Source organism: Mugil cephalus, chromosome 9 (genome assembly GCF_022458985.1).
Source record: "Mugil cephalus isolate CIBA_MC_2020 chromosome 9, CIBA_Mcephalus_1.1, whole genome shotgun sequence".
Classification (NCBI taxonomy): domain Eukaryota; kingdom Metazoa; phylum Chordata; class Actinopteri; order Mugiliformes; family Mugilidae; genus Mugil; species Mugil cephalus.
Window position 1 is genome coordinate 20542983 of NC_061778.1, and position 13978 is coordinate 20556960.

The following is a 13978-nucleotide window of genomic DNA, read 5'->3' on the forward strand; positions in this document are numbered from 1 at the left end:
TGTTATGCTTTAAAATACTAAATCAAGAGGCAGGTGGAGAGATGGAAAGGGAAGGAAAAAATGAGAGAAAATTCAAAAAAAAAAAAAAAAGGGAGATGGAAAAAGAAAGCTAAAAGTCAACAGGTAGGCCTATTTCTTTGGTTCCACGCCAGAGCAGTGGAAAAGGGAGGAGGGGGAGGAGGAGGAGATGTTGGAGGGGTAGAGAGAAGGAGAAGGATTTTGAGAGGCTTAGAATTTTCAATACAGATACAAAGTCATGGATTCTTACGTTGTCTGTGCTGCATTTTCTCATTGCTCGGCTGTTTTTGTTATTTTCCTTTTCCTCATGTCCACAATGCCCACCAGTTCTCCATTAGACATAAAACTGTCAAATAAACCCACTGAAGACTCACAGTCACAGAGTTCCACTTATTTACACAAAGCCTGATTTTAACGTGTTGTTTTGGAAGAGTAACTTTAACACTGACGTCCACTCAAAATCGCCAAATCTTGAGATTTTATTTCTCAGGCAAATCCCGCTGATCCATTATATAGATGAATAACTTTGAATACAGTTACTTTGTTAAAAGAGATGCTTCCGTTGACAGAGCAGCAGGGCAGATAGCTCTGAGGGCAACAACACACGATAACGAAGGAGCAGCATGGAGGGGAAGAGGAGAGAAAATGAGACAGGGGAGAGAGAAATTATTAGCAGAAGGAGGAAAAATGGGGAAGGGTAGGTGTTTTGGGGCGGGAGGGGGCTGGGGAGGGGGGGGCATTTGAGGATTCATCTCTTGCTGGATAATTCCCAGGAGGATCTCTCTCCAACACTTGAAAGCTGTGAAGTGTACGGTTCTGCTCATACTCCTCTTGGTAATTGGGAGAGGAGAGGGGGGTAGGGAGGGAGGGAGGAGAGGAGAGGGGGAGAAGGAGAAGAGAGGAGGGTCAGGTAAAGAAGGGATATAATGAAAAAAAAAAAGAAAATGAAAGGAGCAGAGAGGAGAGGCTGGCTTAGGTGAGAAAGAAATGGAGATGGAGAAGAGGAAAAGAAACGACAAGACTGTAGAAGAAGGGTACCTGATGATTGCCAGTCTCTTTTTCCCTGCTTCAGTTTTTCATTTTCTTCTTTACTTGGCATACATTTCTTTTATTTTGGCTCATTAGCTCACTTTTCTTTATTCTCTCTCTCTCCATCGTCTCTCTATCTCCTCCCTCCCTCCCTCCTTCCCTTCCTCCGCTGGCAAAGGCACGTCTGTGGTTGCAGGCGGCTTCTGAAACATGGCCGCGGGCGTTTAATCATTGATGGGGTTTTTTTCCTCCACGCAGGCAGGCCAGCGGGCAGCCCCGACTCACTCACATGCGTCAGGACCTGCTGATTCACTCTCTGGGGCCTCTAAGCACACACACACACAGCGCACACACTCAACGCAGACATACAAAGGCAAACAAAGATATGAACGTGCGCACATATATATATAGCACACAAACCAAATGAAGCCCGAGTGTGTCTCATTTATGTGCGTGCGTGTTGCTGTCCACATGTGTGCCGGTCTAGTTCATCCCAACAGGGAACGTGAGGCCCAATCAGCGGCTCTGAGTCCAAATAAAAGCAGAGAAGATAAGAGAAATTTATTTGACCAGAAAAAGAAAAAAAAACAAAACACGTGTTTGCTTTGGTTCCGGGCCTGAACACCAGACTATATGCCTCTACATCCTCCTGCTACATTCAGTAAACAGTTTCTTCAAAAGTAAACACATTTACAGTCTATACTGTATCCAGAGGACTGGCGACCTGTCCAGGGTGTAGCCCGCCTCTGGCCCGATGACAGCTGGGATAGGCTGCAGCGACCCACGGCCCTCTAAAGGACAAGCGGTTATGGAAGATGACAATGAGAATGGACTGTATCCAGCATCACAGAGTGTGTGGAAAGCAGCGACTCTTCCAGTATCCTCTGTAGCCATGCTAGCAACTAGCAACATCACTTACATGATGAGGAGTGTGACATAACGGGAAGGCTCCACCCATAAGCACCTTTTTAAGTTATGTGCTTTAACCATTTTTTGGTAACACTTTCTATGAAGTTGTATTTATAACACCCTATGAATGCACTCATAATGTTTTATAAGGTGTCTATAAAGCATTATAATGGTCATTATTACCATCTATACATATTCACAAGTCGTCATAACCAACTTCATGATGCATTATGACAACTGGTTATGAATGATTATAATTTTAATCTGAATAGTGCATTATAAATAGGTCAATATCTGCCTAGTCACTTGTTAATTTTATGATGCATCATAACTACTTTGCTTTGCTAAATGTGCATAGTGATGCATAATGAGTTTTGACTTCTACTATAGTGCTTTATATCTGTAGTTATAAGTATATGTAATAAAGTTATAATAATGTATATATCTCCCTACAGCACACTGTTATAAACAGCTATGCAATATCATAAGTGCTATTTGTCAGCGCTAAGTAAAGTGACAAGAATATGACACTATTATTAACAGATATAAGTTACTATGAGTAATTAAAAGGTGCAATGAACTAAGTCCTGAGTCTGGCATCTTTACCCCATATGCACAATGTTAATATCATAGGTGTTATTTGTCAGCTTTAGGTAAATTAGTGCAAATGAGGTGTTGTGGATATAAGACTATTATAAACAAATATGAGGCACAATGAAATGAGAGCCTGGACAGTAAAGACAAAAGGAAATGCATTTAGTTCACTTTATTTTCATTTAAACCAACACACATGATCAGAATGATTATCAATGCTCTGAGCACATTACACAAACACATGAAACACATGAAACAGGCCACAAAAGTGGCACGGCGTGGTCCTAGAGATGTGTCTCTTAAAAGTGCCTTTGGGTTGGTGAGGTGATTCAGGGTCAAAGGTCAGGAGATGGTTTGACGGCAACTACAAGAACAGAGGCAAATCTTTAGTGCTCTAGCTGGGTTTGTTTTTTTTTTATGCAGAAAGATTTGATTGAAAACACATAAGCAGATCACGTGTTTTTGTTTAAAGCAGCCTAATGAGACATTATGTTACCGCATATTATGCAAGCAGCGCAGATTACCCGTAGGTGGCTTAAGCTAGCTACACGAAAGTTACCAGACACGGCTAGTTTTAATTCACAAATAAGATCGTTTTCATATTCTTGCGTTTAATGATTGAAACCATTCGAAATCATTGCTTTAATATGTAAACGATGTGCTTCATGTAAGAAAAGTAAAGTATTAGCTCACAAAACACTAGCAGGACAGAGAGACGACATACCTGTCCCGGAGAAAGGAAAGAAAAGCCCCTTTACGATTAGTACATACAGTTAATGCTTTACGACAGTGGGAGGAGCTGGGGACGGAGGTGGGTGGGTGGGGTCTGAGGTCTGGGGTCATGGACTAAGGAATGACATTTCTACAATAATAATAATATTAATAAAAACGATATCAAAATAATATCTTACGGCATTCAATAAAGGCGGACATTTCTAGCGATCCTGTATAAGAGACCGATATAACAAATAACCATTAATTTTTTTTTCGGATCTCAAAGTGCCGAATCCTGCAGCAAAATTGACGTTACATTAAAAACCGAAATAAGACCATTACAAATCTAGTCTAAATGAAATTAAATCAAACCTCTTCATTGCGCAGTGTCACATTGACAGTCGTCCTCATAGCACGAAATAACTTCTAATTGAAATACATCAGTTTGAAATTCGTTTCGAGCGGCATGAAAATTTGAGAAAAATCGGCAGGCACCAAACAATAGATTCATTTTCGTGACAGTTTCACATCCACCGTGACACCGCTTCTTTATAAAGGGTCGCTAGAAATGTCCGCATTTATTGAATGCCGTCAAATATTATTTTGATATCGTTTTTATTTATATTATTATGATTGTATAAATGTCATTCCTTAGTCTATGACCCCTGACCTCTGACCCCACCCACCTCCCTCCCCAGCTCCTCCCACTATCGTAAAGCATTGACTGTATCGGAAAGCGCCCTTTCTCCGCTGAGTCCTCGCCAGGACAGGTATGTCGTCTCTCTGTCCTGCTAGTGTTTTGTGAGCTAATACTTTACTTTGCCTTACTTTGAAGCACATCGTTTACATATTAAAGCAATGATTTCGAATGGTTTCAATCATTAAACGCAAGAATATGAAAACGATCTTATTTGTGAATTAAAACTAGCCGTGTCCGGTAACTTTCGTCTAGCTAGCTTAAGCCACCTACGGGTAATCTGCGCTGCCTGCACGATATGCGGTAACATAATGTCTCATTAGGCTGCTTTAAACAAAAAAACGTGATCTGCTTATGTGTTTTCAATCAAACCCTTCTGCATAAAAAAAAACAAACCCAGCTAGAGCACTAAAGATTTGCCTCTGTTTTTCTTGTAGTTGCTGTCAAACCATCTCCTGACCTCTGACCCTGAATCACGTCACCAACCCAAAGGCACTTTTAAGAGACACATCTCTAGGACCACGCCGTGCCACTTTTGTGGCCTGTTTCATGTGTTTCATGTGTTTGTGTAATGTGCTCAGAGCATTGATAATCATTCTGATCATGTGTGTTGGTTTAAATGAAAATAAAGTGAACTAAATGCATTTCTTTTGTCTTTACTGTCCAGGCTCTCATTTCATTGTGCCTCATATTTGTTTATAATAGTCTTATATCCACAACACCTCATTTGCACTAATTTACCTGAAGCTGACAAATAACACCTATGACATTAACATTGTGCATATGGGGTAAAGATGCCAGACTCAGGACTTAGTTCATTGCACCTTTTAATTACTCATAGTAACTTATATCTGTTAATAATAGTGTCATATTCTTGTCACTTTACTTAGCGCTGACAAATAGCACTTATGATATTGCATAGCTGTTTATAACAGTGTGCTGTAGGGAGATATATACATTATTATAACTTTATTACATATACTTATAACTACAGATATAAAGCACTATAGGCGAAGTCAAAACTCATTATGCATCACTATGCACATTTAGCAAAGCAAAGTAGTTATGATGCATTATAAAACTAACAAGTCACTAGGCAGATATTGACCTATTTATAATGCACTATTCAGATTAAAATTATAATCATTCATAACCAGTTGTCATAATGCATCATGAAGTTGGTTATGACGACTTGTGAATATGTATAGATGGTAATAATGACCATTATAATGCTTTATAGACACCTTATAAAATATTATGAGTGCATTCATAGGGCATTATAAATACAACCTTCATAGAAAGTGTTACCCATTTTTTTTTTTTTTTTTGCCATACTTAGATAAAGGCTTTTTATACTTTTTTCAATCACAGAGTGCCTTTGCATACTTTTCTTTTTTGATCCATCACTTAAATTATCCTTGGTTCCACCTGTAATATCACCGTAACTACTTCACAGGTAGCTGTGACCTCTCGTGCGGAAATTCATTCATTCCCAGCACATTCCCCTGATGAGCAGGATAAGAAATAAAAAAAAAAAGTCCTTCAATTGAACATACAGCGTTTGAAAAGTTGACACCATCAATAGTTTATGGCGAAAGAGAAGTCGGAGCTATTTGTGCTGTAATGTTATGTTGAGAATTTCATATACTTGACAGTACACCAGGGTTGCCTCATCACTTATTTATTCCTAAGGCACAGCCCAGGACTAAAGTCTATATTCTGGGTGGTTGTTTTTACTGTTTTTGTCCTGTGTTGAACCCCGTAGCCATTGCTCCTATAATGGAGTGATGACTAATAGGGGTCCTATTAAATAAACAAATAAACAGAAGTCCTATGCAGATTCGTTCTCTCCACGTGGACGACAGCGTCATGCGTATGTTTTTTGTTGAACTCTGCAGCGGCAGGTACAGCGCATCGCTTCCCTCCCCTTCCTCGTTCCCTGTCTGTCTCTCATCGTGATCAGCAGAGTTTTTTTTTTATTATTTTCATTTTATTTCTCAGAGGAGTAAACCCTGACAAGTAATAACCCAATCTCTCTGCTCCCCTTTTTCACCAACAAATTTCATCAAATCCCCCCTTCCCACCAAGCAGTACCTTAAAACGAGTGCATTAATAGCCTCTCGTGTAAGCATACACACTGTATCACTTACAGCGGCGTCAGTAACCACTGTATACATCGACGTGTGTGCACCTGCGTAATCCACTCTGTTGTATTCGCTCGGTCCTGCGCGGTGATTCATTGTGAAGGAGCCGTCCACTGCATTGCTTCTTAGAGAAGAAAGCGCACACACAAAGTAGTCTGCAGTGGTTATGTGATTGCTTCCATTAAAGTGATTATGCAATCAACAGCCGTGAGACAGGCAGGCAGGCAGACCAAGAGTCAGACAGACAGAGATGGGGGGTAGATGTGGAACACGCTCACACATTAATGCACAGCACTCAGGCAGGCGGGGGGAATTTCTCTCTTGTTAATAATTATTATGAAATGGCTTCACATGGAGCACTTGCCTCTCCATGCTCAGCAGGATGGCAGGTCTGTCCCGGCAACTTCCCATCACACATACACAGATGCAGACCCCTCGTACTTTTCTTTTTTCAGTCCCCCCCCTTCCTCCTCCTCCTCCTCCTCCTCCTCCTTCACTTCTGACAATATTTACTAGACCCCAGGGGCTCCCAGTGGACGTCTCTCTCTTTGCGTCCCCATCTCCCGCCTCACACTTGGGAGAATTTGGAGAGTCCCAGTGCAGGCCTACATCGGATCTCGCATTAGCTAAGCAAACGGATAAGGAGGGACGACTGGGACTTTTTCTCCTGCTTTGTTTTATATCCCAACATTTTATCCCTAATCACTCTCAATAATACTACGCTTCTGAGCACACACCTCCATGACGGCTGCTTTGTTGATCCGTTTGGGCTTTTATAGTTCTCCACTCTTCAATCTGTCTTACTGTCGAGAGCCTCTTCACTTCGGGGCAACATTTCATAACACTGACTTATGAGTTTACCCTCTTCATTCCTTTCTCCCAAGAGTTCAGTAGGATAGAATGCTGTAGCTCCAATCTTTCTTACCCACTTCTCTTTTCTTTTTCCTCTCCCAGCCAAGAAAGCACCGGACGGCTCAGTCATCGCCAACGGCTACTGTGACTTCTGCCTCGGAGGCTCAAAGAAGACCGGCTGTCCCGAAGACCTTATCTCCTGTGCGGACTGTGGACGCTCAGGTAGGGCACCAATGAAGGGGATGATTGGCAGGAGGAAGGCTGTCCTCTGTTGATGCACATGTCTTGAAACGTCCCATGTGCTGACTATAGCTTTCGTACTGACTATATAAGTAAATGCAAGCTTTGATTCGTTCGGATATAATGGATGGACCATACCAGTGTTTTCTTGTTTGAGCCCATCTAATGCACATCATGTACAGTGAACCTAACTTTAAGAGCCATTTGATGTCATGTTGCTGGATATTTGGGATGTTTTGTTAACTTTTTAGGCAGCCATAGGTTTTCTTTGACTCCACTTCAAAACATCAGTAACATCGTTAAGTGAGATGCTCTCCAAACACAAAATGTCGAAAATGCAAAACCGCATACCAAAGTAGATTCCAAAGAAGAAAATAATAGCCAGGAACTCGCTGTTAGTCAATAAGTTATTGGTGCACTCTGACTGAAGGTTTAAGTTTGAATAGGCAATTAGTGAGATGGAACAGATATCCGATATCAATGCCACTCCAAATTCTATACTGTGTGGAAATTCATGGAAAAATTATGGCTGCCTGGAAATCCAATAAAACAAAACAGTTGAAACAATATAATGTGCTTTGGGAAATTGTCACTGTAATGTATCATGTTCTAAAAGGTTTAAAGAATCATCTAATCAGGGGCTATTTGCATTTATGTAATTTCACTTTAGCTGTTCAAGCATCAACACTCAATAAGGCTTTATAAATAAAATCAGCTGTTCAGGAGTTATAATGAATAGTAAATGTAATTTACGTAGAGAGCAGACTTGGATGAAGGTTTTATATAATGCCAAGAACATCTGAGCTACAACAACAAGAAATAAACTTTTATTTAACTGGACATTCATTGGACCAGAGGGGAACATTGTTACTGGCACTGAAACATGAACAGCCCCAACTAAATGTCTTGGTGTGACCTTCTATTGTGGCAAAGACCACAGAATTGTTTCAGAATCTTGTCTGCTGCATGCGTTTCAATCCTGGCTTCTTGTTCATCTGCCAGATTTGATATTATAATACTGTATTTCTTCTTTTGAGGGGGGTATCCCGTTGTTACAGAGAATCTAGAAACATCTGTGAGAGAATGATCTCCCCTTAGTGTGTATTTTGGTTTTGAATGGTAAGCTGTGTTTGCTTTATTGGAGTGGTCTTTAAAGCTGTAGTGCGGGACTTTTTCACAGAAATTATTATTTGTTGCACTGAAAGCCTTTGGTGGAGCGCACACCGTTGACACAGTTAAAGCTAATTACTACAGATGAATCGCTCTGTATATCGTAGGATATCAGAGTTCTAAAAGGGTTGTCTGACCCATAGGTAGCAATGTGTTTCACACCAACCAGCAATGACTGGTTTGCTAAAGCTGAAGAAGGGAACACTTGTAGCAGCGGAGACCAAGTGTTCTGTATTGTTGAGACTGTAGCAGAAAAACCAACATTTCTCATCTAACTTATTAACTCCAGAACCGAGGTAATGTCTATGAAAAGTTTGTTCCAAATGTTCCAAATAAAAAATAAATGTTGCTTTCAGAGGACGTTACTGTTTAAACAACAAAGCCGATGATGCAATGATGTGCAGATTATTTCTAGACTCTAGGCCTAGGTCCTGTGCACATTTTAGCGCATCTTCGCAATTACTGCGGCTGCCAGAAGGGGGAGACAAACATTCCGCACTGCAGCTTTAATTTTTGTTTTTTGTTCACTTTTTTAATATGGTTGTGCTATTTTTTTCCCCTCTCATCATAATCTTCACTTTGTTTTGGTATGAGATGTGTTTGTACATTCTGGTTACATGTATAAATGCAGAGATTGCAGTGTACATGGTGCAGAATTTATATTATGTGATTGCATGTACTGTAAATACATATATTTCCACACATTGTTTGTTTTCATTTGAAAAATAAAAAAAGAGAGAGAACGAAAAAGATTTTACGTGATTTGTAGTGAATGGGCTAATGCATGCAGAACATTGGTATGGTCCTCTTCTTTATAACCACTCACAAAGAAGACGAATGAAGGTCAGGAAGTGAGGATGATATAACATCTCCATTGTCATGACCACGTAATAGAGAGCACCAGTTAAAACTAAAATAACTTGCTAAGAGGAGAGACAGATTTTTTTTTTTAATGGCAGAGACGCCAGGTTGCTGTGGACAAGGACGATTTATTATCTTTTTATAGTGGCAAATTTAACGTAACCAAATCAAGAACAAGCTTATGGCTCCTGCGATGGTTCAACAAATTTACATTTCTAAGTGTGTTTTTCTTCTGAATTCTACATTTTTGTAGAACCAGGGGGGAAAATGTCAAAAAATTCTTAAAGTCATCTACAGCCCCCTGATTGTACGTTCCCCTTCAGATAAATACGAAGCAAAGAAATCGATGGATGGATACAATAGGTAGATGATGGATGACTGTCCTCAAAATACAGACAGCGACAGTGAAAAACGTGTGGCCATGTGCTTGTGTGTGTGCGTGTGTGTGTGTGTGCGTGTGTGTGCACCCAGGCCACCCCTCCTGTCTGCAGTTCACAGTGAACATGACGGCTGCGGTGAGGACTTATCGCTGGCAGTGCATCGAGTGCAAGTCCTGCAGCCTGTGTGGCACCTCTGAGAACGACGTAGGATCTCACTTTATACTACATGTTAGCTCTGAACACATGTGGCTGCACACACACACACATACACACACATACATATACATACTCCACCTACATAATAGTGAAGAAACCTATAATTAATGGTTTGCCTGTAGTTGAGGTAACACAGATATTCAGCTGTGGAATCCAGGTTTCTAATGCTGGCTTGTGGGGTAATGTTCAACCACTGGGTTATACTGTTTCCCACTTAGTCCAACTGTGATAAAAACAGATTTCTGCAAGAAAATTTCCAAAGAAAATAAATTCAATGAAAATGTTTTAAATAGTCACAATTCAAAAAATAAACACACACATACACCAAATTCTTTCTTTTGTTGTTGTTGATTACAGTTTCCTATTTTACTGCGTAGACATTACCCTTTGCTGATGTGTCCTCAGCTTTGATTTCAAATCTGTCCTGGGAAATATTAACATCTGTTGCTTTCTTCTGTTGCAGGACCAGCTGTTGTTCTGTGACGATTGTGACAGAGGCTACCACATGTACTGCCTGAGCCCTCCCATGTCTGAACCACCAGAGGGTACGCACAGCAGTAATCACAGTATCACAAAATACGCTGCATGCAAGAGTCCTTGTGTGTCCTGAACTGTATTTGGTCACACTGCGCAACCCAGTGAATCTCATCATCTCAGAGTGTTTTTGTTTTGAGTGCAGAATTATGTAATAGTCTGTACAGTTGGTAGGGAGACAGTGACACTGGGGAGAGTGAAACCCGAGTTCAAAGCGGTCATATAGTTAAGTAACGAACACGACTCTGCATCTGTTTTATTTTTTTATTTTTTATTTTTTGGGAAGGTTCAATTGCAACACGAAAGAGTTTAGATGCCGTGATTGCAAAAATGAAGGCAGGTACATCTATTTAAATCGAACTGTCATTTGCCACATAAGATGGCTGCCTCGGGTGTTTGATGGCGCTGCCATGGAGACGAGTAGTAGAAAGATAATCTGTTACCATGGTAAAAGTGTCACTTGGCTGAACATACAGTAGCAGTGCCACTTGTGTTCAACACTCACTAACAGTGTCAAGCTCTGCCCACACAGGCAACGCTTCAGATTTACAAGTAACATTCTACAGCAGTTGTTATTTTAGGTGCGCTCTCTGGTAAACTATATATATATATATATATATATATATACATATATATATATGCAGTAAATATCTTCCATACCTAATGCTTAATGCTCCACCAACCCCTTTAGGTGAGGACATTCAGTTTGAAGTACTGTCACTGACGGAGAGGTGCATTTAAGGTTCCGTCTCAAGTCCATGTTTAATTGATGTCACAAATCCCACACCAGGATCTAAACTAGTTGTCAAATCCTCCACAAACCACGGGCACAGCATGTGGCGTTTCAACACGAAGCTTTAATTTACAGTGTTACTTAACGCTCAGTGTGAAATGAGGGATTAATCCACAAGGCTTTACAATAGCAGTGATTGAACTTCCGATCCTGATGCGCTGTGTGTGTCTGTGTGTGTGTGTGTGTGTGTGTGTGTGTGTGTGTTGTGTAGGGAGCTGGAGCTGTCATCTCTGTTTGAGACAACTGAAGGAGAAGGCCTCAGCCTACATCACCCTCACTTAATCTGCAGAGCTGCACCTCATCCTCTTGGCCCTTCATCCTTCCCCGTCTCCGTCACCCATCTCCTTGCCCCAGCGGCCCCCGCTCCTCCTCTGATCTGCTCGCCGCCACCTTCTCTACAATCTCCCCCCGTGACCTTTGACACGACTGAGCACACAGCACCCGCGGCGCTGCACCCTTTCTCAAACGTCTCACCAGCGGCAAGCCGACCTCCTGTTCCTTTTTTGTCTCTCAAAATCCCAGTTGTGCTTGACCTGAAACCCCCCCCCCCCCACCCCCACCCCCCACCCCCGACTCCTGCTCTGTCTTAACAGAGGAATTCATCAGCTGGCAATAAGTTTGCTAGCAAGACACACACTTCAGCCTGCCAAGGGCACTTCTGAGGCATACTACTCCACAGGAACCCTCATAAGGGCCCTCGGATGAGCCCTAATGATCTTCAGCTGCAACTCAGTCAAGTAGTGAGTGAGAATTAATAAGATGAATAGGTTAGACAGAGGACAGAACTTTGAAGACCCTGGATAACCATGGAGCAGTACATTTCGGTGTTTGTCAACTGTGTACACCCAAACACAATTTCATGTACTCCCTCTGTCCTTTGTCGTGTATGTCTAAAGAACATACCACGTTTTTACCGCGTATGGCAGAGCCTCATCAGACGATGAACTGCGCTCTGTCATTTGTCTGCAGGGCTCCTTGCAGTTTCAAACGGGGAGTGAATTGTACAGAATTAATTCTCTATCTACACACTCATAAAAACTCTCCCTTTACCGGAGAACAAGGAGCGTCTGGTCAGGAACTCGGACCATCTTTGACCTCACCCTGTCCTCGCTCTCCTTGCATGGGGTTTCCACAGCGTAATGATGCATTTTGGGATTGAAACTGAGGGTTTTAGCGTATGGATGTGATCCTCTGATGAAAGGAGGGAAGGATTTTTCTCTAATCAGCTATCTCTGATCGAACAGTGTATTTAAAAATGACAATTTAGGATTAGCATCTCTCACAAATCCTTTCCCTGACCTTTACTCGCCCTTTCCTCCGATGAAACAATGACTGTGAAGCCAATGCGAGACTGAAACGCTCCCGGTGCTCGGTGTGTGTTATCTGTGTGTTAAGAATGTAGGATTGATGTGTGGACAATGCAGATATTTGTCTGGCCTGGGCAGAGGCCAGAAAACTTATTTTTATGGTTCCTTTTTTATTTATTTATTACATTTGCATGTTGTTATTTTAATTGTTTTTGTTTTGTTTTGTTTTTTATTTAAAGAAAAAAAACTTTTAATTGAAATTGAAAGGAAAGCACACTTAATTCGCAATAATGTGTTTGTGAAATGAACTCTCTTGGCCAATCTGGTTGTGTTTTAATCCCTGGGTGTGCTTGTGTGTCTGTGTGAGTTTATTTGAGTGCTACAGTAACCGTAGCCAGCTCCATGATAGATGGAATCTGTGAGCAGCAGGACGGAAATGCGAATGTAAGGAAAGTCAGCATTTTCCAGTTCGGGCATTCTGGTGGAGGTGGGACAAATCTAAAATCCTGGCACTGAAGTCCCAACTCATGACAAACAAGCATTAAAGGAAAAGCCTGAGGAGTTACGGTTTCACTGGGGTTTGTGCGCTGGACTATTTCTTGGCTACAGGAAATAAAGGTGTCCAGCAAGAAACAGTGAGGTGCATACCTCACCAGTTTGGGTTAATGTTAATCTTTAAGCTTTAGAGGTCCTAGATCATGTTTACTTAAGACAGAGGGAATCTGTTTTCCCAGCTAGTAGTCTTAATGCTAAGCTAAGCTAACTGTCTCATTGGTGCAGAATCCTATTAATCAAACACATACAAAAGTAGTATCCTTTTTATCATCTAACCCTCAGCAACAAAGCCATTTAAAACCTTCAAGTATGTGGTAACATCTATATTTACTCAAGGAATGGAGTCCGTGTGTGACTACTTTATCTTCTCACAACGTCTGATTTTAGAACACTCACCGTAGGAGCTCAAATCTAAATATCACCACGACACCCGGTCATGGGTCACTGATTTTACGTTAAGCTTTTCCCTTTTAAGATTTAATGAACTTTAAAAAGGTGACTTTTAATAAACAGCAAACTTCATCCTTAAAGTTGAAGATTTCCATTTAAATAAATGTCTGTTCAGTCACTGTCTACTGGTAATCTCTGACTGAAGCTTTAACCCACAGAGGAAATTATGTCAAAGTCCTTGCAGCTTTGGGCGTCTCTGGTGGCACCAGACGGTGCGCAAAATAGCAAGGCATGCGCAGGCAGTGGTGTTTAATCAATTCCCTAGCAGTCATTTTTTTCTGCAATATGGGAAGGACTACTGAGCACACCTGCAATTACAATGTATCCCCATAGGCCCTGACAAAGAGAACGAAACGGGGCTCTCCAATATTGCCATTTTAAATGAAGATAAACAGTGGTGTGGTACCATTAAAAAAAAAAAAAAAAAAAAAAAAAAAATGGCACAAATTAAGTACAGTGATTCTGTTTGATATTTGCTAATATGTAGACATTCAAGTGACCTAAAGAAGCATTAG

General features: G+C 41.1%; 1 protein-coding gene across 2 annotated transcripts in view; it reads left to right on the forward strand.

Annotated features, from left to right (window-relative positions):
- dpf1 (double PHD fingers 1) overlaps positions 1–11700 on the forward strand; it is a 38521-nt gene extending 26821 nt beyond the window's left edge. The window contains exons 9-12 of one of the 2 annotated variants that reach the window (XM_047595050.1): positions 7060–7179; positions 9700–9812; positions 10288–10369; positions 11363–11700. In XM_047595050.1, coding sequence (XP_047451006.1) covers positions 7060–7179; positions 9700–9812; positions 10288–10369; positions 11363–11433 — 386 coding nt within the window. In that variant the 3' untranslated portion in view covers positions 11434–11700. The remainder of the gene's footprint in view (positions 1–7059; positions 7180–9699; positions 9813–10287; positions 10370–11362) is intronic. The other variant, XR_007113428.1, reaches the window with a different exon arrangement.
- Positions 11701–13978: the final 2278 nt, after the last annotated feature.